This window comes from Xyrauchen texanus, chromosome 20 (genome assembly GCF_025860055.1).
Source record: "Xyrauchen texanus isolate HMW12.3.18 chromosome 20, RBS_HiC_50CHRs, whole genome shotgun sequence".
NCBI classification, from domain to species: domain Eukaryota; kingdom Metazoa; phylum Chordata; class Actinopteri; order Cypriniformes; family Catostomidae; genus Xyrauchen; species Xyrauchen texanus.
In genome coordinates this window covers 27,942,865-27,969,131 of record NC_068295.1, presented here as the reverse complement: position 1 = coordinate 27,969,131, position 26,267 = coordinate 27,942,865, and the positions used below count along the sequence as shown (strand labels likewise).

General features: G+C 37.3%; 1 protein-coding gene across 4 annotated transcripts; it reads right to left on the bottom strand.

Moving 5' to 3' along the window:
* Positions 1 to 919: 919 nt before the first annotated feature.
* On the bottom strand, positions 920 to 24,321 carry LOC127661099 (suppressor of fused homolog). 4 transcript variants are annotated; one of them, XM_052151663.1, is made up of 13 exons: positions 23,994 to 24,321; positions 23,198 to 23,332; positions 22,874 to 23,010; positions 21,212 to 21,354; positions 15,483 to 15,568; positions 14,700 to 14,772; positions 13,967 to 14,120; positions 13,201 to 13,303; positions 6,609 to 6,647; positions 3,199 to 3,333; positions 2,620 to 2,758; positions 2,434 to 2,499; positions 920 to 2,317 (listed from the first exon to the last, which is right to left on the bottom strand). In XM_052151663.1, exons 1-13 carry the CDS (start codon positions 24,143 to 24,145, stop codon positions 2,228 to 2,230), a joined length of 1,452 nt encoding a protein of 483 aa, XP_052007623.1. In that variant the 5' UTR covers positions 24,146 to 24,321; the 3' UTR covers positions 920 to 2,227. The 4 variants fall into 4 exon arrangements, with proteins under 4 accessions (XP_052007623.1, XP_052007622.1, XP_052007626.1 ...); XM_052151662.1 differs by having other exon boundaries at positions 923 to 2,317; positions 13,967 to 14,123; positions 23,994 to 24,319; XM_052151666.1 differs by lacking the exon at positions 6,609 to 6,647 and having other exon boundaries at positions 923 to 2,317; positions 23,994 to 24,318.
* Positions 24,322 to 26,267: the final 1,946 nt, after the last annotated feature.

Below are 26,267 nucleotides of genomic sequence, written 5' to 3'. Positions count from 1 at the left end.
GCTAGGATTCTAAAAAACATCAAGTCTACGTCTAAAGATGCAAGGGTGCGCCTAATGCAATTTAGTATTTTACACTGATTCTACTGGACCCCCTCTAGATTGTAAAGGCTTGGTCTTAAAGACACACCCACCTGCTGACAATGCCAATCAGAAAATGGGGACACAACCCATGTTTTTTGGTGGTGTGTTAAGATCCAAGAATTTTGGTTGAGGCTTCAGAGTTTTATATGTGACGTATTGGGCACTAAAATTCCATTTTGCCCCAGACTCTGTATTCTAGGCGAAGGGGTGGTCATTAATATAGGATATAAAAACATAAGCAATTGGGTTCTAGCCAAGGTTATGATCATCAGACAGATCATTCTTAGGGGTCGGCTGGAGCACCGAGCTTTGTGTGTGTGTACTTTAGCTTTTGTTTTTCTGTTTCATTAGTTGGAATAAATGTGTAAATTGAAAAAAAAAAAAAGTATTACAGAGTACTAAAAAAAATATTAGAACTCCCATTCCTCCCCAGTCTCAATTCACCTTTTATTGCAGCTAAAACCTCATTATGAACTTTTGTAACTTACTGACAGATAGCATACATTAGGAAAATAACTGCCCAAATACACATCAATGATGTCTTTTCAGTGTTCAGAAACTTGTCCCACCCAGTCATGCTGTGCTAATAAAGATGATGAAATTGGATTGATATTCTAGTTCAAATGATGAGTAAAATGTGAGCTAGTTCAGAGGAAATGGTGGGGAAGAGTGGCTACATTTATTTTTGAAAGGATGCTGTATTATTTCACCTTTGCTAAGAGGCAAAGTGAAGAATGGTGCAGCACAACCTGAAATGAACCCAACAGCAAATCAGCAGCATGTGTGAGTGCAAGCCATTACTCACATGACATACAAAAATGTGTAAATAGCAAACAGCTAAAACTATGGCTTTTTGACACAAAAATCTTGATTCCACATTTCCTTTACCTGTTAAACAGAATTCAGGGCTGGAAAAACACAAAAGTAGGCCAAACCCACCGGTCAGGCACATTTAATGTTGGCATTTTAGGTACTCAAAGGTACTGGCTTTAATTGCTTTTTGGGAACAATCTATAATTTAATGTGAAATGAACAAATTATTTGCAAAGAAAGAGAAAAGGAACATGGCATTATGTGCCCTAAGGTAAATACAACAAGGATGCAAAAGTATATTTTTTTAAGGTTTTGTAGTGAAAGAGCACAAATACCCCAAATTATGTAAATAACTTTAATGCACTTAAGAGTAACAAAACCACAGGCAGTGTAGTGATTCTCCAGAATAAAAAAAAAAAGCCAGTTCACTAATTAAATTCATCTTTTAAAAAGCACTAATAAATGTTCTTTTTTACATTTTGACCTATATTATTGAGCACCTGTATCAAAAATAACAAATGCACGTTCTGTGAAAATGGACTGCTGTCCAAGAATCAGTTAGTTTTCTTTCCTACAAAAAGGCTTGGAATGCAATGGTAAAGTCTAAAGGAAATGACAATCCAATACATATAAAATGGTTAACAAAAATGAAATCAAACCAAACAAATATCATGGAAAAGTTTCCTACTTCTTATCTTTACATTAGACGTGCTGTACATGCTTTGGCATTGTGTAGGTGAACTGACTGACCACCTACTGTTTGTCAAATTAAACGAAGAGACCTTACCATCGATCATCAGCATAAAATAGGTGCTACTGTATTTTATACTAAGCCGTAACAACAATTTTTAGATAAAAATGATTCACAAAGGCTTATTCCTTTGTGTGCTTTCCTTCACATTAGAAGCAGGATTCAGAGGAGCAAATATTCTCTCAAACACGTCCATTCCGTGGTGAATGAAGGTACCAGTGCTTGCACATTGTTTCGTGCTGCTATATTATTAAGATAAAGACCTTTTAGTCTTTCGAAACTTGAAATGACGGAGACCAGAAAAGATATCAACCTGCCATGACTTAGAAAAGATTTCTTAAATGTGAATTCACAAACTCAAAGACAAGTGGTACAATGTAAACCTTAATGCTATAGATTAAAAATAAATGTTCTGGGTCTTGTCCCACCATCTAACAATGCTCTCTGGGAAGAGGGGAAGTGTCTGAATGTCTGTTTCCTTCAGGCTTTCCCTCTGTTTCTATAGGCACATGAGTTTGACAAGAGCCCTGGAGTCCTTTCTAGAGATGTGGGTTTGTAGTAAGAGAAAGCAAGATACCAGTCTTATTGCAATGGGCTGTCAAACACGGTGTCTGGCAGGACAGAGATCTTGAGCTTCTTGTCAGGCCAGCTGTACTCCTTCGGCAGCTTAGACTGAGAAAGAGGGTTAGAGAAACTCAGTATTTTAAAACTTTTCAAATTCAAATTGAAATGTGTTAATTTGCAGCAAACTGAACAAGAAGAACTTAAATGAGAGGGCAAAGCCTTACTTCACAGGAGCTTAAATCCTGGATGTCAGCTAGCATTTGCTCTACAAATTCCTCAGTAAGTAATATCTGAATTGAAGAGATACAAAGTCACACATGTAGGATGGCAATGAATTGAAGAGAACAAAGTCACACATGTAGGATGGCAATGAATTCTAAGGGATGTAAAAGTAGCACGTGTCTTTTTACCTGTAGCCATGGGCCATGTGCTGCATATGGATGCTCTTCTGTGGCAAATGCTCCTTCAACCCCAGTTGATACAAAGGTGATTGCTGTATCTCCATTAATGCTTTTATATGTGAAATGTCTGCCATGAAGTAGCCGGCCTCTATGAGATAAGAAGAAAAATTAATGAATCACTGACATAGACACTGATAGGTGCCATAACTTGTAAAGACAGCAAGACACATCAAAGCAACCCGATGTTCACTTGGATTTAAACAAAGGCCCCTCTGTGAGCCTTGTCTCAGATTCTGTTCAAACAAATAGATTACATAAAACTGAGATTCATGTCCCTTCCTTTTAGTGCCAGCAACTTCTGAGCTTTTGACTTTCAATGAGCTTGGCTTATTTGTAATATTGAATCAAGTGCAAATCAGAACAAAAGTACAGTATATTTTCCCCTCTAGCTTCTGTAGAGCCAAATATCAACTTTTGGGCTTCACCAAGTCATACTCCACTATTATTATGAAATTAGTTTCCATTCTGCGGACTCATGCCCCAATAGACTGGACTATTGTGACTGGAGAAATTGTTTGTGTGCACTACCTGAGGCACAGTGGGAGTAGAGTTCCAGACTCCTGGTTGAACTTAAGTTGCACACTTTCTAGCTGTCGTGTTCGCACCAGCTCATGAGGGACAATAGCAGCCGAGCTCTCACTCTCCAGACTGTCCTTACGACTTCTAGGATGTAAAGGGGGAAGTAGGGAAAGATGGAGAAACAGAATAAGGGGAGGGAGGGGACAATTCATGGTGAGTGGGCAAGACAAACTAACAAATCCATTTGAAAATATACAGTTGTCACAAAAAGCCCCACTTAAAATGTAAATTAACTTCAAGTTTATTAGCCTTTTTTACCATTACTTTTAACCAACTGGTTCCAAGGTCCTTTTTAATAACTGTTATGAAGTCATTTACCCTCAAGTACACACAAGTGTCCTAGTAGAGAAACCACAGGTGTAGTTTATCACATTAACACGTTCAACCAACCAGAAAGTGTCCAAAAACTTATTTTGAACAATATATCTACAGTGGCAAGAAAAAAATATGTGAATCCTTTGGAATTACCTGCATTTATGTATAAATCTGTCTTAAAATCTGGTTTGATCTTCAAGTTACATTAATGAACAATCACAATCTTTTTTAACTTATAACACAACAATTACTATATTGTTCTTGTACATATTGAATATTAGAGGTGTGAATCTTCACTGGCTTCATGATTCAATTCGATTACGATTCAAAGTGTAACGATTCGATTATAAAACGATTTTCAATGCATCACGATGCATCTTGTCCTTCAATAACTTTCTTTTATCAGTTTCTTCAAAATAATTTTTTTACTCTAAATTTTCTCCCTTTCAGATTTTTATTTAACAGCTGTTTTAAAAATCAGAAGGAGTCCTTACAACATTACATAAACTGACCCTTTACATTCAGTATGAAAGCAAAACATGGAGCATCCACAAGATAAAATAAACGGTTCTAAAGTTTAAAAGATTATCTCAGTTTTTCAGTTTCTTTCTTTAGAACCTTGTAAAAATTTCTTAAAAGCACAAAAAAATTATATTGGTTCTCCATCAAAACTCACTGAATACCATTACTTCAACTGATTATATTCTTGTTTTTATTTTTGTTTAAGCATTGTAAATCATTTAATAGTATTGAATTATTATTTCAAATTAATCTATGCTATACTATTCATTTTCATTTTTAAGCACAAATGGAAGTTGCTGGTCCAAGATGAAAGATAAATCTGCTACTGTGAGAGTGCAGCTGTCAGCTTCTCACCTGCACAGGTGATAGTAAAGCGGTTTAAATAGCAGTTGATGCTTCAGAAATGTATCAAGCATCCCATATGCACGGTTCTATCGGTTTGCTCTGCGAGTAAAAGATAAAACCTTTATCATCAGGTGTGTGCACTGACCTGACAAACGAGTGACCGGCAATGACAAAAGCCAATGAAATGGAGCGCACAAGAGTAGAGAAAGGAAGAAAATAAATAACTAAATGAAAACATCACCAACATCTCCTGAACCTCATCTTTATTTTCTTCTGTGTCTTCCCCCGTTGTGTGCAAATCAGTGCAATTATGGGTGCAAGCTCATCTTTCATGTTATTTGTTGGCTTCTTATCACAAATAAACTCTCCCGTTACTATGTGCGTGTGTTTGTGAAAGAATTTCAGGGTCGTAGTTTCATTCGGGCACCAATGGTCATGTTTCATACAGCTGGTCTGCAAACAGTCATGTTTGTGCACTTGACTTTAGTGTATGCACTTAACTCACGTTTTTGTTTCTACATCTGTCTTTGGCATGCACCACTGCTCTGCCATGATTTACACTGAACTATGAATCGCGATGCATTGCTGAAAATATTTTTTTCAAACAGCTCTATTGAATACATCATTCAAACTTTCACAGTGTAGGTTGGAAAAAGTATGTGAACCCCAAGGCATATGACGTCAACAAAAGTTAGAGTCAGGAGTTGGCAAATCTGGTATCCAATTAATGAAACGAGACTGGAGGTGTGGGTTAGAGCTACTTTGACTTTAACCTTTTCGCACGTGAGTTTCTCCTGTACTGACGGACCCCCAGCATGAGTTCTTTAATGTGTGTTGGAATTTCCCCCAAAAAAAGTGAAAGGGTTAAAGGCACTCAAACATTTTTAGCTTTATATTCACAAAAAGGATCTACTGACGTGGACCATGCCTCACAAAATATATCTCAGAAGACTTTGATCAAGAATTGTTGCTTTGCATGAAGATGGAAAGGGTTAAAGTTATCTCGAAGAGCTTAGATATTACTCTGTCCACAGTTATACAAATTGTCTATAAATGGAGACGATTTAGTATTGTGACTACTCTCCCTAGCAGAATGCTCAATGAAGGAAAAAAGAACCCTAGAGTGACACCTTAAGACTTGAAAGAAGGAAGCCGCTGCCTTCCAACAAAAATGTTGGTGCGCGGCTGAAGTTTGCCAAAGACCAACGTTAAAACATCATACCAACGGTGAAGTAAGGTGAAGAGAGCATTATGATTTGGTTCCCAAGTTTTTCAAGATATCCTACAGGATAATGTAAGGTTGGCAGTGTGACAGCTGAAGCTCAGTAGAAGTTGGGTGATGCAACAGGACAATTACCCTAAACATCAAAGTAAATCCACTACAGAATGGCTTAAAAAAAGAAAATCCACCTTTTGGAGTCCAGTCAGAGCCCAGACCTTAACCTAATAGAGATGCTGTGGATTGCCCTCAAGAGAGTGGTTCAAACCAGACATCCTAAGATTATGGCTGAACTGAAGTAGTTCTGTAATGAAGAGTAGTCAAAATTTCCTTCTGAACCAGAAATGCTTGGTTGAGATTATTGCTGCCAGAGGAGGACAGACCAATTATTACATCCAAGGGTTCACTTACTTTTTCCACAGCACTGTGAATGTTTAATAGGACATGTTCAATAAAGACATGAAAGATTATAATGTTTATCTGTTGTTAGCTTTAGCTCATTGTTGTTTGTCTATACTTGTGACTTCGCTGAAGATAATATCACATTTTATGACTAATTAATACAGAAAACCAGCCAGTTCCAAAGGGTTCACATACTTTATCTTGCTATTGTATGTATTGTTATATTGTCTATTTTTATATAAAATGTTTTAGAATTTAAAAACATGTTTTTGTGATGCTTCAAAAGTGGGCCATCTTTCATTAAAATACTTTGTTTTGTACTTTGATATTTTGTTATGAAATAAAATACATACATTCATATTTGTGGCTTCAATGTCCAGATACTTTTATGGGCCACTGTAGATTTGAGTGATAAAACGGGTATCATACTGCAGGGCAATTGTTGAGCAAAACATTGCACAATGCACCGATTTTCAAAGTGGAATAAAGAATAACGGTCTCCATAGCTCATTAGGCGGAAGAAATAGATTTAGTTTCTCTCTTGGTTGGCTCTTACCTTGAGTTCTGCTGGGTCTGCAAATGTCCAACTGATTGTCTATGGAGAAATTAGGGGCAGATTTGTACCACAGCGAAGTGAATTAATGCATTTATCACTACTGCCAACAGGCAAATCCATTTTCTCTCTTTCAAAAGCAATTTAGAACAGAATTATTTAATAAAAAAATTAAAAAGTAAACTTTCAAAAGAGTTTTCAACTCCTTTAAATGCATCTTATATTTTTGAGAGTCTAATAATTTAGTGGCTATTAAAAGGCCATTTTTACAATAAATGTTGGACAAATGCACCTTTTGCATAGTGGTTCCTTTCAACCAAAACAGATGTCAGTAATCACTAAACAGATGATTAACAACTGACCAATAAACTAATTACAGACATTTAATTCCCGAGTGATACAAAATGGTACCGAATGCATAACCAACTGAGCCCCCTTCGGCTCTTCCAAAGGCTGAAACTTCATGTCTCTTAAAGGGAAAGTTCACCCAAAAATTATAATTCTCTCATCATTTACTCACCCTCACATTTTCTCAAACTTGTATGACTTTCTTTGTTCTTTGTTGAAGCATGTATGATGTGTTTTGGTCGATACAATGCAAGTCAATGGGGTAAAAATGGTTTAAGCTCAGAAAAGGACATAAAGGCAGCATAAAAGTAAGACATATGACTCAAGTGTTTTTATGTCTTCTGAAGCTATTCAATCGCTTTGGGTGAGAAATAAACCAAAATTGAAGTCCTTTTTTCAAATCATTCTTGACATCCGCAGTCTCCTCTGCGCAGTCATGCGAGAAGCATAGCTATACACAAACCAGACACAGTGTTGCCAGATTTTCTAGCTGGGCTATTTTGAAAATGCAGATGCAAATTAAAATGAAAACGGGGGTTAGTTTAGAGTTGTCATTTTCATTTTTGAAACAAAATCTGAATAAATCTATCCTCTTCAAGCTTTATAATAAAAAATATTGCACCAGGGGGGAAAACATTTATGTTATTATCAGGGGAGACATAACAACAAGAACTAGTGCTTATAGCTAGATGAAACAGACTTTCTACAGAATATAACCATTATTTCAAGTGAGCACAATCTATTAATATGCATGTATATGGCATTAATGTTTGTTTCTTAGTTTTTTTTCTCCAATCATCTTGATAGTTTTGGTTTAGGTAACACAATTAAGTGCACCAGACAGTGTTCCAGGCTGTATGTCTGAAGCCCTCTCCAGGCTCCAAGCGGACACAACATGAGTACTTCCTGGGGGAGGGCTGTGAGCAGAGCAAGGGGGTGCAAACAACAGGATAGTAAGATCATCCCAGACAAACCATGCACTGAGATGAGCAGGACTGCACAGCATTTAAGTAGATGAGAATGGAGTCAACAACAGTCAACTAACCCAGCTAACTGCTACCATCAGTGTCCTAATTACAAAGACGTATCTGCTAAATTGTTGTAATGCTTAAATTATTATAAAGAATTTTATAATCTCTAACTTTTTCTTACAGTGTATAATGAATTTTTGGCAATGTAATCCTAATTGTAAGAATGGTATAGAATACAGCATCCTATTCAAGTGCGCATTTCTGTTGGCACACTATGCAAACTTTAACAAAATTTTATGAGCAAGTAAAACTGCTGTACAAAAGCAGGCCAGCTGGCAAGTGTCAGCACTCATGAGTACAAAGATTGAAGGGACCGGCTGTAAGAATAACTTCAGGCAATTACCCACATATTAGGCTGTCTAAACGTTCTCTCAAAAAAATTGTGAACCATCCAAAAGCTCATGAAATCCATTCCATTTGGCACCAAAATGTGTCAGGCCGGTTTAAAAAAAAAAAAAAAGTCTTCTCACAGTGTACTAAATAGGGGAGGGCAGAATGACCAAAAAAGCTTACTGCATATTAGGGCTGAAACTAACTGTTATTTTGATAATTGATTAATCGAATGATAATTAGAAAAATTATTCGACTATTATGCGATTTTTGCAATTATGCGATTATTAATTAGCCCTTAACCTATTATTCAGCTTGTGAATAATAGGTTTTATTAAACATGCTTACTAACAATAAAGAGGACAAAATCATAGAGAATGGATCTGAAATATTGTCACCTTCCTAAAATAATGTTCCAAGTCATTTTTTCAGGTTTTTCAAAAAACACAAACTGAACCAAATATCATGAGATGATTTAGGCAAAAAAATCATTTTTGTCAAAAAATTAATTAGGACATTATTTTAGGAAGGTGACGATATAAGAGTATTTTGTATATAAATGTATTTTTTCACTTGGTTATTCAAGTGCAATAAAGACAAAATATACTTATATTCAAGATCTATTTTCTAAAAGCAAGTCTAAATATCTTATATGCTGCTTCACAGGTGATTGCATCTTTTTTTTAAATGCTTTAAAATACTTGCATTTTTAACATTATATTCAACATTCTCAAATAAAAAAAAATTTCTTCTGCGGTACAGATGCTAAAGAAAATGTACGTAGTTTTTAGCAACCCCACACATGGATGATCTCAGGATGCTTCACTGTTGGCACAACACAGGACTCATGGTAGCGTTCACCTTTTCTTCTCCGGACTATCGATTTTCCAGATGTCCCAAACAGTCGGAAGGGGGCTTCATCAGAGAAAATAACTTTGCACCAGTCTTCTGCTGTACAATCCTTGTACTTCCTGCAGAAATTCAGTCTGTCCTTGATGTTTTTCTTGGAGAGAAGTGGCTTCTTTTCTGCCCTTCTTGACACCAGGCCATTGTCCAAAAGTCTTCGCCTCACTGTGCGTGCAGATGCACTCACACCAACCTGCTGCCAATACTGAGCAAGCTCTGCACTGGTGGTGACACGATTCCGTAGCTGACTCCTCAGGAGGAGACGGTCCTGGTGCTTGCTGGACACTCTGGGACGTCCTGAAGCCTTCTTCACTGCAGTTGAACCCCTCTCCTTGAAGTTTTGATGATCCGGTAAATGGTTCTTTCAGGTGCAATATTCTTTGCAGCAATTTCCTTGCATGTGAGGCCATTTTGATACAAAGTGATGATGGCTACATGTCTTTCTTTAGAGGTAACCATTGCTAACAAGAACACAATGATTGGAAGCACTTCTTCCCTCCTTTTATAGCAATCAGTCTGCTCTTATAATACAATCAGAATGATTGAGTGATTTCACCTGACTAGTACTCGTTCACATTTTCCCAGGTGCTGCTGATATGATTAGTGAAATGATGTTAGCTGGTCATTTTGTGCCAGGGCCAAAAAACAGTGAAATTTCGTTTTTTGTGATAAAGTAAATTTTTTTGGCCAATGAAGCTTTTTGCAATTATCTAAAATGCATCTGATCACTCTGCACAATAATCTAGAAACAATGTGAATCAACACCACAACAACTGAAGCATAAAACCTTGCGAAAAAATAAATTTATGTCTCTGCCAATCTTTTTAGCTACGGCTGTACACATGTTAGAGGGCGTGTACAAGATAATGCTGATGTCACGATTGGGGTGATCTCAAATCCTGGCATTTCAGAAGGGTGGAAAACAAATATTCATAATTAAAAATGGGGTTAACTTTGAGCTATGAAACTTGCGATATGTTTTTATTGTAGAGTAACCTCTTATATGTGAAAATATCAAAGACATTTAGATTTTTTTCATTTCATGGCCCCCTTTAATGTGATCTCATGTTATGTTAAATGAGATCAAAGGACTATTCGACAACGGAAATTTTTGCTGACAATTTTTTTTATTGTCGACGTTGTAGATAACGTCGACTAATCGTTTCAGCCCTACTGCGTATAACTAGGGCTGAACAATTAATCAAAATAAAATCTAAATTGCAATATGATGTCGTACGATTATGAAACTGCAAAGGCTGCAGTTTAAATAAATTAATTGTCTGCAAGCACTGCTCGCTGAGTTTACGTCATGTGTGCAGATTTATCACTTTGCGGGTAGGACAAGCCACAGGTATCGCACACAGGACACATCAATGCAGTGCAGGTGACAGTCCAAATTTGTGAATCTAGTCACCATAAACACCAAAAATTTAAAAAGTTTTTGTAATTCTTCAAGAATACCCAAAGTGATGATGATAAGTTTGCAGGTTACCACCAAAATAAAAGCTTCTGCCAAAATAAAGGCCCACATAGCTAATCCGCAAGCAGGTTGAGAAAATATAACACAAATTTGGTCCTGTTTTATAATGATATGATAGTTTTTTTTAATAATTTAACTTAATAATAATTGTAACTTAAAAATAATGATGAAAAGCAGACTTGGACATTATCACAAAATCGACAAAAACAAGTACACAGTGAACAGATACATTGGCCCTATTTACAGTATCTAACAAAAGTGAGTACACAACTCACATTTTTGTAAATATTTGATTATATATTTTGATGTGACAACACTGAAGAAATGACACTTTGCTACAATGTAAAGTAGTGAGTGTACAGCTTGTATAACAGTGTAATTTTGTTGTCCCCTCAAAATAACTCAACACACAGCCACTAATGTCTAAACCGCTGGCAACAAAAGTGAGTACACCCTTATGTGAAAATGTCCAAATTTGGCCCAAAGTGTCAATATTTTGTGTGGCCACCATTATTTTCCAGCACTGCTTTAACCCTCTTGGGCATGGAGTTCACCAGAGCTTCACAGGTTGCCACTGGAGTCCTCTTCCACTCCTCCATGACAACATCACGGAACTGGTGGATGTTAGAGTCCTTCTGCTCCTCCACCTTCCGTTTGAGTATGCCCCACAGATGCTCAATAGGGTTTAGGTCTGGAGACATGCTTGGCCAGTCCATCACCTTCACCTTCTTTAGCAAGGCAGTGGTTGTCTTGGAGGTGTACTTGGGGTCGTTATCATGCTGGAATACTGCCCTGCGGCAGCACTTATACTATTTGTATGTTGTCTATTTCCCAAAGACAACCTCTGGATATGACGCAGAGCACGTGCACTCAACTTCTTTGGTCGACCATGGCGAGGCCTGTTCTGAGTGGAACCTGTCCTGTTAAACCGCTGTATGGTCTTGGCCACCGTGCTGCAGCTCAGTGTCAGGGTCTTGGCAATCTTCTTATAACCTGGGCCATCTTTTTATGTAGAGCAACTATTCTTTTTTTCAGATCCTCAGAGAGTTCTTTGCCATGAGGTGCCATGTTGAACTTCCAGTGACCAGTATGAGGGAGTGTAAGAGCGATGACATCAAATTTAACACACCTGCTCCCCATTCACACCTGAGACCTTGTAACACTAACGAGTCACATGACACCGGGGAGGGAAAATGGCTAATTGGGCCCAATTTGGACATTTTCACTTAGGGGTGTACTCACTTTTGTTGCCAGCGGTTTAGACATTAATGGCTGTGTGTCAAGTTATTTTGAGGGGACAACAAAATTACACTGTTATACAAGCTGTACACTCGCTACTTTACATTATAGCATGCATCTAAGGGTGAAAAACATCGCTAAACCAAAGCACCACAACAATATTTTACTATCAGACATTTCTGCTCGGATTTTGATGCAAACAAATGTTATAGTTATTAAGCGTACTTATTTTTTTTATGTTTTTTTTTATCCTATTGAAGGGCTGTGCTCAGTGTCTAAGAAACGTGTCGGATTGGTGTCTTGTGGAAATTACTCCAACCTAATTATACAGGGCTTTGACCAACACACTCTCACAGTGAAATCGTAAGGATTGCGATTATAAAAAATTTTTTTTTGAAAAAGTTAATTCATTTTATAATGTAATGGTAATAGATATATGTTAAAAATAACTAATATTTCTTTAGTGCTTTTAAGTGTCAAAATCTACTAGGTTTGCATGATGTTTTTAAGAGAAACACAAATTTTCTTTTAGTAAGTTGATTATCTATAACTTACACTGAACATGGAAAACTACATTTACAGTAATCACCTCATTCAGGGGAAGGATACATGTTCACCTTTAGAGATAGTTCAATAGAGAGTGATCTGAAGCCTAAGACACATTTTGCACCTTGTGTAAATGTATGGAAAATATGAGCACAAAAGAAGTGGCAAGAGCACAAGAAATCGATGTAAAACTATCTGAAGATGTAAAACTGCAATTGAATCCAACTATTACTGATACAATTACTGATTAAAACAGGTGTTTTATACCATTTCCTGTGATTTATACTGCTTGTTGCGGTAATATGAACTTAGCATAAATGGCGGTGGTGAGTTGGATTTGGTTGACCCTGGTGCCCCCACAAAAACATTAGGTGCATTACGCCCCTGCACGTGAAATACGTAAATTATGTAAAGCAGTCCTGCCCACTGATAGCCAGGCAAACTTATCTACAATGGTATAAACAGTAAAGCAAAATCTCAACCGTTTAACACATTTCTACCGTAACACTGTATATTTCAACGCCATGCCATACACACTCCAGAACAGATGGCAAAGCAAGTCAAAACTATTTGCCAATTCCACTGCATTGTCCTGACACAAACTCCTCAACCTGCTACTTTCAGACTTAAGGTCCTAGCATTGGGTAAACCATATATCCGCGTGACCAGTATAAGCATGCTGCAGTCCTGATTGTCATGAAAAAGCAGGACTTACTGAGGCCGGTCGTGACTGTGTCTCTGACCACTGATGGGAGGCAAGACAGACTTGCTGTTAATCTCCAGTCCTTTCCTCAGAGCTTCTCTAATCTGTTCAGTGTCTGTATAAACAACACACAAATACTCATTAGCCAATGAGACAATGACAAAGCAATTTATCCTTAAAGGGGTCATGACATGAGGAATAAAATTTCCCTTAATCTTTTGACATATAAGAGGTCATTCAATTACAAAAGTAAGTTTCGGAAATCCAAACTTCCTCCTCACTGCAAAAAGATAATTTGTTGAAACCAAGCTACCATGTCATGTCACACTGTGGTACATTTTTGCATCTAACCGCCTCAATAACAACACATCAATGCCTACTTTAACTACAATCGCTTCCATAGCCCGCCCAGCAGCAGTAAGCAGCGAGATGGCAAGTAAAGTGTGCAGGTCAGTCAAGAGCAAAGAGACAATAATAAAAGTGGGCATTTACTGACAAATCTTAAAGGAGAGCAGCACAAAAAAAACAAGAGTTTCTGACAGAGGGTCAGAATGAGGGTGTAAAATGATCATGTTTTACAAATGGCTGTTTATTATGCAAAAAACGTAACTCATTTTATAAGTAAACATCAAATTAAATTAAATAATAAAAAAGGCATGTCATGACCCCTTTAAACAATTCTGAGCCAATGCTATGGAAGTCTCTTATATCTCTAAAGCATATTGGGTTTAATGTCTTATTTTTATAAGGGGCTGTGCTTTTCCTTATCATCCCTCACCTTTATCAGACAGCCTGCGCTGCTGTGACCCAACGCAAATGCTCCTGCTGTCGTCCTCATCCTCGGGAGGGCGGCTCAAGTCATCCCAGGCACACTTGGCACTGACACCGCTCAGGTTAGAGCCGTCCGTCTCGATGCCCTTATCCACTCGTTCCTGCTTGGGATGAGCAATCAAAAACAGGCAAATATCAGCAAGTCTGAACAGGTGTCTGTCTCAGGGCAAAGAGTGAGAGGGCAGAGGACAAACAGAAGGTGGAAGTGTTGAGTTCAACTACCACAGACTTAATTACATTCCACCTTTTCCAATGCTTCATAACTCCTAAAGCCTCACAGTATGTGCTATAAAAGATGACCTTAATCACCTTCATTGATATTCATTCATTACTGAGTGAGGCGGTGGGCAGTATAACCAAAATCTTTTCATGGTAGGAGTATTTACATGTCACATGTCAAGGGTAATGTTACATGTCACAACATAGTTTTGCTAGAAATTCAACCCCAAATTGTTTATGGCAAAACAAAATCGTTCACTGGCAGTGCATTTTACATACAGTATTTCTACCGTCAGGTATATACTGACCAGCCTACTTCAGAATGGCGAAATCTGGAGATGCAGAGGTGAAAAATATTCAAAGGGTTTGAAAATTTTAGCTTAAAGATAAACCTGACAAGTGCTGTATTCACCAGGCTTTGTTAACAAGTTGAACACCATGCAAACTACAGAAAGCCTTACTTGTAAGTGTGGATCGATGTCAAATATAGTTTCCCCTCTTCTCATATCAGTGATTAACCATGGACCCCCAGCACTGCAAACAAAAGCAGCAGAGGAAACAAACCCCATTTGAGTCAGTTAATGAAAAACGGGAACACCACAAAGCATTTCAGAGCTCATGAAAGATCCTGACCCACTTTGCATAGAGTAACAGCATTCAAAGTACACTGCTCTCTTCTTCACAGCTCGCATGAGAGCTCAGCAATAGTGAAAATGAAACATCACTAAATAACATGATACAGATATTGTTACATTTGCTTGTAGTGAACTGAACTGTAACATACAATGTTGCACCTATCCATAAAAGGTTTTTGGTCAGGAGGGACCATATGAACAAAATTAAATCATAAACACAAATCTTGTTTCTCAGCTGGTATATACAAAACATTTGGACATTTTCCCATAGGGGTGTACTCACTTTTGTTGCCAGCGGTTTAGACATTAATGGCTGTGTGTTGAGTTATTTTGAGGGGACAGCAAATTTACACTGTTATACAAGCTGTACACTCACTACTTTAAATTGTAGCAAAGTGTCATTACTTCAGTGTTGTCACATGACAACATATAATCAAATATTTACAAAAATGTGAGGGGTGTACTCACTTCTGTGAAGTACTGTGTATGTACAATATATATATATATATATATTATTATTATTATTATTTATTTATTAAGTGGTTTTCCCACCAGTTCAGCATGAGTGTGTCCTTGGCCTGTCTCATGGCTGGCAGTGGGATTACTCACATGTGCACGCCTCTCAGCAGGTCCAGAATGCCTTGACCATTCCACTGCTGTGCGGCTTGCAGCTCCTCTGTACAAACACCCACAATCTGAAGAGTACAGAGAGGAAAAAATTATTTACACTCATCAACAAGGACATGTGTGCAAATGATGACATGTAACATCAAAAACAGAATGGGATTATTTAAAATTTACTGAAAAAATTCAGATGAAAGTAAATCGTAATATGAGCACTTCATGAACTGATCACAAGGTCAAAAAGGAAAGGATGTAAATAAAATGTGTGAATAAAACAGCTAAATGTGTGAATAAAAACAGCTAAACTACTGAGCAGTGCTTAACAACGACCCACACATACATTTATAGCGAGTAATGTTTTGCACCATTTGCCGTCAATTTCCAGTAAATGATTGTACATTGTCAGCCTTTTTCTCAGGAATCACCAATTACCATAAGCAAGTCATCAAAGCTCATAACAAAAGTTGACAGGTGGCCATCTTATTGACTTTTGCAAGAAACGGATGTTACAAAGTATTTGGGAATTTTATTCCCAGCAAATTTGTGTGATTTAGTTACAGTTAATTTTGACCCTTTAATAAAAAGGTTTGAGCGATGTGGGCAGGTGGGCTTCATTACATTTATCTATGATTGGTAAGGTTAATGCTATTAAAATGAATTTTATTCCAAAATTTAACTAACTGCTACAGTCTCTACCTGTAGACATCCACCTCTCTTATTCAAGCAATTTGATAGCATAGCGAAGTCCTTCTTATGGAATGGTAAGCATCCCAGATTACATTTCAGTAAGTTGTAAAGGCCGATTGACAAAAGTGGGCTAGGCCTACCCAAGATTTTGGTCTCAGACATTTGGCTCATTGGTCGCTTCCACCTGAGAGAGCCCCTCCCTGGTTTTGTATTGAACAGGAAGATCTTGCCCCCATTTCACCATTGCAAAGCCTTTCTATTAAACTAACCGGAGAAGTTAAGTTACACCCAGTTATCTTGCATGTGCACTCAGTATGGACAAAAGTGTCTAGAATGTTTAATTCAGACATTTATTTAAAGTTGCCTCGAGCATATGGCTGAACCCTAAATAATGTATTAATGAGTCCTTTCTGCTGGTCAGAGTGGATTGTGAGGGAGGTTAATACACTCTGACCTATATGTGGAGTGTTGAAATACCAGTTTTTTAGGTATTTACAGCTGCGCTACCTGCTCTGTATTGTTTTTGGGAGTAGTTTTCACCCCCCTAAAATGGTAGATACTCTGGGAATGGTGATTACTGCTTTTGGAAAAGGTCATGAGGGATCATCGTATTACTCCCTGTTAATTCAGTGTCTGGGGGACGGAGCTATAACTTCTATCAAGAGATTATAAGAGAACGATTTTAATCTCATATTGGAGGAGAAAGCGTGGGCTAGGATTCTAAATAACGTCAAGTCTGTATCTAGGGATGCAAGGGTGCGATTTATGCAATTCAAGATTTTACATAGATTCTATTGGACCCCCTCTAGATTGTCACTTGGATTTCGTTGTAACCCAAACTCTACATATTGGGTGATGGGGCAGTCATCGACATAAGAGATAAATACATAAAAAATTGGGTCCTGGCCAGTGCTATGATAGGCAGGCAGATTGTTTTAAGGGGATGGAAGTGGTGCAAGGAGGGTGGCAGCCTTCGAGGAGGTGTCGTGTAGAAGGAATCTGGGATTCATTTAATGGGAAATGGGGTAGATATTTAAAGTTTTTGGGGGACTCGGAGAGAGACCGTGGAGAGAAACGTATAGTTTTAGAGCTGTATGATTATTATATGTTTTATTTATTTGTTTAGATATTGATTCTTTTAGATTTTGTGTGCATTTATGTGAGACCACAGGGTTGTTCATTTGGGGTCGGGGTGGGGTTCTTGATTGGGGAGGGGTAGTAGTGGGAGTTAAATGTTGATTCATTGTATATATGGTTTTGTTTTTCTTTGTCTTCTTTGAATCAATAAAAATCTTAATCTTAAAAATAAATGGATGTTACGTGATGCAAAATGTTACCTTATTTGTTTTTGCTGTTTTTAATCTATTAAAGCTGATGCTTCCAAAACACTTGGATCTGTGGAAGCCTAGTTGTTTAAAGCCCCTACCATTTCAAGAAAAACTAATTCAGCTCTTTAATCCAGAAAAAAACCTTACCTTAAAATATAATTCTGGATTTAATAAAAATTGAGCTCAATCAACAGCATTTGTTGCTGACCACAAAAAAATATTTTGACTCTCCCTCCTTTTCTTAAAAAAAAAAAAAGCAAAAATCAAGGTTACAGTGAGGCACTTACAATGGAAGTGAATGGGGCAACTTTTTGGAGGGTTTAACAAAACTGTTATAACTCATGTATTATTTGAGCTGTAAAGTTGTTTAAATCATAATTTGTAGTTATTTTAGGGTTTGCTGACATTAAATTGTGATGGCAAAAAAGTTGTAAAATTGGCTCTAACTTTACACAGCAAAGGTTAGCAAGCAATTTTATCACACTAAAATCATGTTAACATGCATATTGTTTAATGTCTTATGGCTATAATTTTGAAATAGTGAGCACTTTAACGTTTACGGATTATCCCCATTTACTTCCATTGTAAGCGTCTCACTGTAACCCAGATGTTTGCTTTTTTTTTATTAAAAGGAGGGATGAGTAAAAAAAAAAATCTATATTATGCTACAAATGCTGTCGATTGAGCTTAACTTGTATTGAACCTGGAATATTCCTTTAATCAGTCATTTTATATGCACAGTAGTAATCAAGCAACAGTCGTCATCTGTCCAAGCATACATGACTGATTAAATGTGCTTACTAACAATAAAGATGAGAAAATCATCTTAAAAATATCTCTAAATGGCATTCACTGAATTAAAGGGAAAAGAAATACTTTAAAAAATAAAAATATAATTTTAATCGAGTAAAGAGATTCACTGCAAAACTCCTACTGTTATCAAGTGTTTTTGTCTTGTTTTCCATTTAAAAATGTCTAAAAATCCTTAAAACAAGATACACTTACTTGAGAAACAACATAAGCTATTTAGACTTGCTTTATGAGAATGTATCTTAAATATAAGTGTATTTTTGTATTTTGTACATTATAATTCCATCATACTTTGTGATGGACATCACCTGAAGCTGTGAAAGATTAGATTGCATCTGGACTGTGAGTAATTCTTCCTCTCCTCACTCAGGTGTGAACTGCAGTGCTGCTCTCATGCGTCATCATTAGAGTTTATTGTGATCTCATGTTACTTTAAATGAGATTAAACTAATTTTCAACAATGAACATTTTGTCAACAAACTTTTATTGTCGATGTTGTCGATAACGTCAACTAATCGTTTCAGCCCTAGTCGACTAAACTCTTTACATTTAAAAAAAAAAGGCTAATTATTTTTAGAAAATTGAACTTTCAAAGTGCATGTAAATGTACTAAGTGACACCGGTAAACCAACAGTCAACAGCATTAACATCATACAATTCAGCAACACATCAATGAATGTCAAATGCAGTGAGAAAACAGCACTGGCCCAAATCTCTCTTAGATATCCCTTTTCCACCGAAATGGTGATGGTACGTGTGCCGAGCCTGTGCTCCTCTGGTTCACGGCCGGGGAATTCTGGAGCCTTTCTTAAACCGGCCGCACTTTTCCACGGAATTCAGAACTGAACGGTGACATAATGGGTTATGTGTCTACTTTACCTGCCCATAAACAAACATGGTGTGTCACAATTCTTGTTTTTGAAGACATATTTAAATATACAGTGTAACTGAAATATTCAATCCAACGAAATTACATTGCTTAACAAGACTGTCAGAGACGACATCTACGCTAAAGATGACTGGTAATGTAATTACATTGTTTGTATGAGCTATGGCTTAACTTGCCAAATTCTGTAAACCGTAACAGTGGAATCATTATTAACACTGGTGTAGCAGAATGTTATATTTGGAGTTTTGCCATAGCATATAATATTATGTTTAAGTCTTGATTTAGAATCCCTAAGTTTACTTAACAGGTAGCCGCAAGCTTCCAAACTTAGTGAGTAGCTGGTCAAAAATGCCCTTACTGAAAACAGTGCAAGGAAAGCTAATGGGGCTTTTCCACTGAATGTTACGACTTGACTCAACTCGCTTATGAGGAAGTTTCCCCACTGTGGATAAGTACCTGGTACCTTTTTTAGTACCACCTCGGTCGAGGTTCCAAGCGAGCTGGGCCGATACTAAATGTGACATCAAAACCCTGCAGCTCACTGATTGGTCAGAGAGAATAGTCACTACCAACTCATCGACAATAAAAGTTTGTTGACAAAAATGTTCATTGTTGAAAATTTGTTTAATCTCATTTAAAGTAGCATAAGATCACAATAAACTCTAATTATGACGCATGAGAGCAGCACTGCAGTTCACACCTGAGTGAGGAGAGGAAGAATTACTCACAGTCCAGATGCAATCTAATCTTTCACAGCTTCAGGTGATGTACATCACAAAGTATGATGGAATTATAAGGTACAAAATACAAAAATACACTTTTTTTGTATGGGACATCAACCCACTAATTTTAAAGTTAGCTAAAGCGATACCATTTGTTCACGCAACTTTTGAATTGTAAATAGAAATGGCTGTGCACAAAGCCACGCCGTGATCAATAAACAAGGTGCAGACGTTCCTCTCGTTAGCGACGAACGAAATTAAAAAGTCTTTCAGGAAGTGGCTCAGCTGTTGGCCACACAGCTGACACACGGGTACCTCCAGACCTACAACAGTGTAGGGAAAAGTAAAAAAAAAAGAAAAGACTACAGAACCATCAAGGAAAAGTGGAAGTGGTTGGACCAAATGGACGCTATCTAGACCAGCGAGCAATGGGAGGGAGAGTGCCCTTGACTCAGCATGGCTGGAGGATGGTACATTAGCTCAATAATCTGCTTGAAAGCTTCACTTTATTTAGTTGACCAGCTACTGGAAAGCTTGATTCTAAAACAACCAGGCCAAGTTACAGTTGTGTAAAATGACCATGTAACAACTGCTTTACACAGCACAATCATCTAGTAGCTAACAGCTAGAGGTTGTGTTATTGTTTATTGTTTTGTGTTGCAATTAAGATGTCACAGCAGTAGAGGCGGTGCAACTATGACGATCTGCCTATAATCCCACCTACGTTGAGGCGGCACTAAACATCAGTGGAAAAGCAAGCTCAGAAAAGTAAAGCGAGTAGAGTCGAGTTGAACTGTAACGTGCAGTGGAAAAGTACAATATCAAAGTTGGCAAATATAACAACTTACTGAGATCAGCAGCAAAGGACGCCAACGATTTAGTGTTTATCTCGAGACTGACAGGGTGAATTCAATGTCCCTGTTAGATAGCAGGGTGGTTTGTGTCCGAGTTCAAAACATTGTTGCTCCGTCCACTGTCGCTTTTGTTTAGGTCCTTCTTATGTATGATCCCTGCACTCCCTTAATTGTTTTTCAAATTTGTTATGCTGTATCTTCTCTTAGACATTTTTTTCTCCTTTGCGATCTCTCTAGTTTATCTCAGATCTCCATAAAGACCATATCGAAGGTGCTCATTTCATCTGTGTTACCTGAACGCTTTTGGTATCTGGGAAAGGGCCCATATTGGTCCAGGGCCATTGGGCCATCCTTACTGTTGAGCCCTGATGAGGATAGCCTATATTGAATAACCTTATTAAAACTTTTGGTGTGTTGTGATAACCTGAAGGAAGCTGACAAGACCAAAGGGGGTCTGCACTGGCTGCATCTGTGGGTCCTCCGTGAGTAGCATATGTTGGATTCTGGATTCGCTGTTGTCCAACGGGCTGTGCCATGAAATGTGATCCCCACTGCAGAATGTGTTTTCTGTTACAGAGCAAATTATTAAAACTTAGTCACCCTACATGATAATATGTTGGGAGTCAAACTTCAATTTCAGTCTGATGACTCTATATCTGATAAAATAAGTTATAAACACAAAATATTTACCATATATTTTGTAAAAGTATTTATAGTATGTGTAAAAGAGTATAGATAAAGCCCCGCCCACCCGCATGGCAAAACAAATCTCAATTACATAGATACTAATTGATTCAATGGGGAAAAGAATGAGAAATTACTAGTTGATGTGGCTATTTACAGTAAAAAAAATACTTCAAACCATTTCTGTGTTTTGCATTTGAAAAAAAACTAAATCCAGAACCAGCCAATTATATTGGCTGTGTGAACCAAGCCCACAGTATAAGGTGGATCAACTGTATGTATGGTGCATATTTAAACATAATTAACAACAACATTTGGGTAGTAAAAGTATTATTTGTTCTCTAATTCTCCCCTGTAAAAATCTATCCAACCTTATATTATGGTAACAGGTGAGATGCTGTACTGTTCAAACACAAACAGATATCAGTGGCAAATGCTATATTTCAAGCTTGCAAACATTACTGAAGTTCAATTATTGGAGCTAAAAACCCCTATCAATATATATAAAAAAGCTAAATTACAAAAACATTATAAGTTGACCTCAGGGGAAAATAATAAACAATGAACCCTTTTAAAGAGCCTTTTAGATCAGTTAGTCAAAATGACAATTGAACCTGTTAAAGGGAATGTTCACACAAACATTTTAAATTCTCTCATCATTTACTCACCCTCATGCCATCCCAGATGTTTATGACTTTTCTTTCTTCTGCTGAATATAAATGAAGAATATTTCAGCTCTGTAGGTCCATTCAATGCAAATTAATAGTGACCAGAACTTTGAAACTCCAAAAAAGCATATAAAGGCAGCATAAAAGTAATCCATTTGACTCCAGATGTTTAATCAATGACTTCACAAGCAATACTACATGTGTGGGTGAAAAACAGATCAATATTTTACTCCTTTTTTACTATAAATGTCCACTTTCACGCTCTTCTCTCCTAAGTGTTTTCTGTTGTTTTACGTGATCCACATCCTTCGTGCATATCGCCACCTACTGGGCAAAACTATATATTTTATAGTAAAAAAAAGGAATAAATATTGATCTGTTTCTCTCCCAAACCTGTCATATTGTTTCTGAAGATATTAATTAAACCACTGGAGTCATATGGATTATTTTATGCTGCCTTTATGTGCTTTTTGGAACTTCAAAGTTCTGGACACCACTCACTTGCATTGTATGGACCTACAGAGCTGAGATATTCTTCTATAAATCTTTGTTTGTGTTCAACAGAATAAAGAAAGTCATACACATCTGGGATGGCATGAGGGTGAGTAAATGAGAGAATTTTCATTTTTGGTGAACTATGCCTTTAAAGCAGGAAACCACATAAAAACATAAGTTAATGCTTGTAAGTGTTTTACAGGTATATACTCTTTTCAGAGGGTGTGAAGGTGCAGTACCAGACTGAAAGACGTATCGAGCCAAGCCTTGCATGAGTTCAGCCGGCCAGGTGGGGGGAGCGGTTTCTCCTGTTTCTCTCTTTAAGCGAAACGTGAGCTCAAAACCAAAACCACTGAGGCCCTCCTGACCTTTGAACCTATAGAGAATACATTTACAGCTACCATCAACCTACATCATCTCTAGGTCTTGTTTAGTGAAATTAGATGACTTTATGCAACACCTAACATAATATATTGAACAAAAATTCTAGCAGGCTTACTGCAGGCTGCCTAAAAACATTGTCATGCCATTAAACTGTTAATTTCATAAAGTGTTGTTCTTACTCATGAACTCTGTTGTCCCCATACAAGTCACTGAGGCCAAGGCTGACGTAGTGCCAATGTTCTGGTATGTCTTGGCCAGGACACCCCACGTTTCTGTACATACTAATGTAGTCCAGAGGATCTGGACCCCCTAACCTAAAAAGAGGATGATGGGAGAAAATAATGAGGCATTAAAGGTGCACTCAGTAACTTTTGTCTTTTTATCATCTTGGATTTACACTGACACTGCTTGGATGCAGCAACAGTTTTCAGTTTCAGATGCCATTGTAGAAATGTAGTATTCACAGTCAGCCATGATTACTTTTATCAATGACTGAAAGTGTCAAATAACTGAGATTAAGTGAGTAGTATTCAGCTGGTCATGTAATTCTAACATGGCAGCACCCGTGTGCAGACCCTCTCCATGTAAAATAAACCAGCTTTTATAATGTTGCTGATGTGACTGAAGTCTTAATTTTAATGTGAGTGCTCATGGTTTCCTACACATATTACAAAATTACAATTCAAGTCTTTAGGAGTTAAACTTTTTTAATGAGGTAAATAATTACTGAGTGCACCTTTAACTGAACATTTGCTAATTGCATATTAGTTATCAGTATGCTCATTGAAACATTGTTTATAATAGTGTGCACAAAGATAAGGCCATTACTCCTTTCTATTCTTGTTATCACTATTCAGTGTAAAGTTAGACTATTCTTCAGGCACAACTCAGTTATTTTAGTTGCTTTCTGCTGTCAGTCTTTAATGTCTACATTATAAGCGACCATAACAAGTTTAAAGATTAGAACATACTTACCAATACTTCACAATGGCTGTGACTTGCAGCGGGTTCGCCTGATCGGGATACAGGCGCCTGCATTCCCCGTAAATAGCCTGCAATCCCTGGGGAAAGAGCGACGCGAGGCCGAGGTGCGCTGCTGCTCCGCTGCTAGGCCGCATCTCATCCATCCCTGTGGAAAAAGTTGTCAGAAAATGCGTTCCTCTCTTAAACTTCCGATAGAAAACGGCGATTAAATCACTGCTATTTAGGTAAAAACGATTTTTAATCGTTTCCCCTCCTCAATATAGACTGTTGCAGTTTTCTTTTGAGATTTGATGTTTAGAAAACGGGATGTGGCTCAACTTTGAGTGACATTTGATTCAGCCAATCAGATCAGCCGTTAGATACAGAAGACGTGAGAGACGCACTGTGTTGAGACATATCCAGCTTGCAGACCCGCAGCACCACCAGTTTCAGAACCCCAGTTTCAGAACCCCAGCGCCAGAACCTGAAGTAAGGGGCGGAGTTATTGACAATGAGACAAGCATGGCGGAGAGCATGGTGAGTTGTGTGACGTTTTTGACATCATGTTGTGAAAAATTATCGCATATATTAAGTTCAGCGTTTATCTGCTAAATATTTAATTTGTGCATAACTTTATCATCTTAATGAAGCTTGAATATGTTGTCCTACTTTACTGTATTAAAAAAAAAATTCTACGGATGGTTCGATAACATTTTTGCGTGTTGTAAATGAGCCTTGCGGTGACGTTTTGAAGACATCTTGTGAAGGTGTTAAAGTGTTTGTCCACTTTCCTCTGTTATATGCATTGTTTGTGAGTTAATGTTACCTTATAGTTGATGGGGTTTTTTTACGTTGAGATTATTGTGTGGTGCTTTCATCTCTTGTAGAGACATTTCGAATGAATGAAGACCACAAGGAAAAGGCCCGCGACAATCTCCTGGAACAGTCAGAAGCTTCCAGAGAGCCCTTTCTATTTCATTTTGTGTTCAGGGATGACATGGAGTTATTTTAGCAAGAATGTAAGGACAAAATGGGCCTGAGAGTGAATTCCTCATTTGATACATTTTAAGTTTAATTTATACAGGATTGTCATGATAAAATGGGCCTAGGGGTGAATTGGTCATTTGTTGTATATATTTTTATTGTTTCTTTTAAAATTATGCTGAATTTTCTCTCTTTTTTAGTTTTTTGACATGTTTTATTTTACATAAAGAAAAATGCATGCTGCACATGTTCTTGTGAAATAAAGTATATTTTATATAAAATGCCCATAAGTTTCAAGCATTTTTTTTCACCATCATGATCAGGAAGTAACTCTCATAATACAATGAAACGGATAACTATATACAATTATATTACACAAGATCAATGTTTTAAAGTGCTTATTGTACTGTACCTTAAAGAATCATTATAACATACGTATAAAGTATGATGTTTCGTTTGTAATAAAAGCAAAGTACTCTCCAAAACGTTAGGTGGCGCTACTCGGTTTCGAATGTAAGCTCCGCCCCTCACTTCAGGTTCTGGCGCTGGGGTTCTGAAACTGGTGGTGCTGCGGGTCTGCAGCTGGATACTATTGACTGTTTGGATGAATATATTGTCATCAATTAATTTGTTAGTGGAGGTGGAGCTCGGTGGTCTGTTACAGAGGGATTCATTTGTTAAATGCCATTTAATAAATGTAGCTATTTTTTGTTTTGTTTTTCAAACCATATTTCTTTGCAAGCATGAGGATATTTGGACGCTTATGTTCTTGTACCATGCTCTGCAATAGTTAAATAACTCTTAAATAAGTTTTAAAATAACTTTTCTCTCATTGCTGTATTTTTTTTCCCTGGATTCCTTTTTTCGACTTTTATTTTTGTTATTCACTTTTAATGTCGCCACTTTATTTTTTGGTACATTATTTAATGTGTGTGTGTGTGTGTGTGTGTCTGTGAGAGAGAGAGAGAGAGAGAGAGAGTATATAGCTGTTTCGTCTCTTAGATCTCTTACTAACATATGATCATGTTGAGAGTTTTCTATTCCTTATTTTTACAATTTTATACATGTAGTAGCCTACTCATATGGATTTATGTAATCCATGTAAGCACTTTGAGTAATTTATTTAGTTTGTTCTAAAACCGTTTGAGCTGTGTATACCTGAGGTGCTCCATTTAATTTAATGTTGTTTTATTTCGCAAGTTTAGTGCTGCCTGTTGGACAGGCAGTTGCCTGCACATTCGCTTGCACGTCTCCTGGCTGGTACAGCATTCACCTAAATTACCTGGTACTGGACCCTCTATT

Excerpts from the sequence above, each read along its gene's own strand:
- LOC127661099 (XM_052151662.1), bottom strand. The coding sequence starts at position 24,145 with ATGGATGAGATGCGGCCTAGCAGCGGAGCAGCAGCGCACCTCGGCCTC. Across the intron at positions 15,569-21,211 it reads GTCTTGTCAGCTTCCTTCAG|ATTGTGGGTGTTTGTACAGA; the intron begins GTTATCACAACA and ends TGTACTCTTCAG. Across the intron at positions 13,304-13,966 it reads GCGCAGGCTGTCTGATAAAG|ACACTGAACAGATTAGAGAA; the intron begins GTGAGGGATGAT and ends TTGTTTATACAG.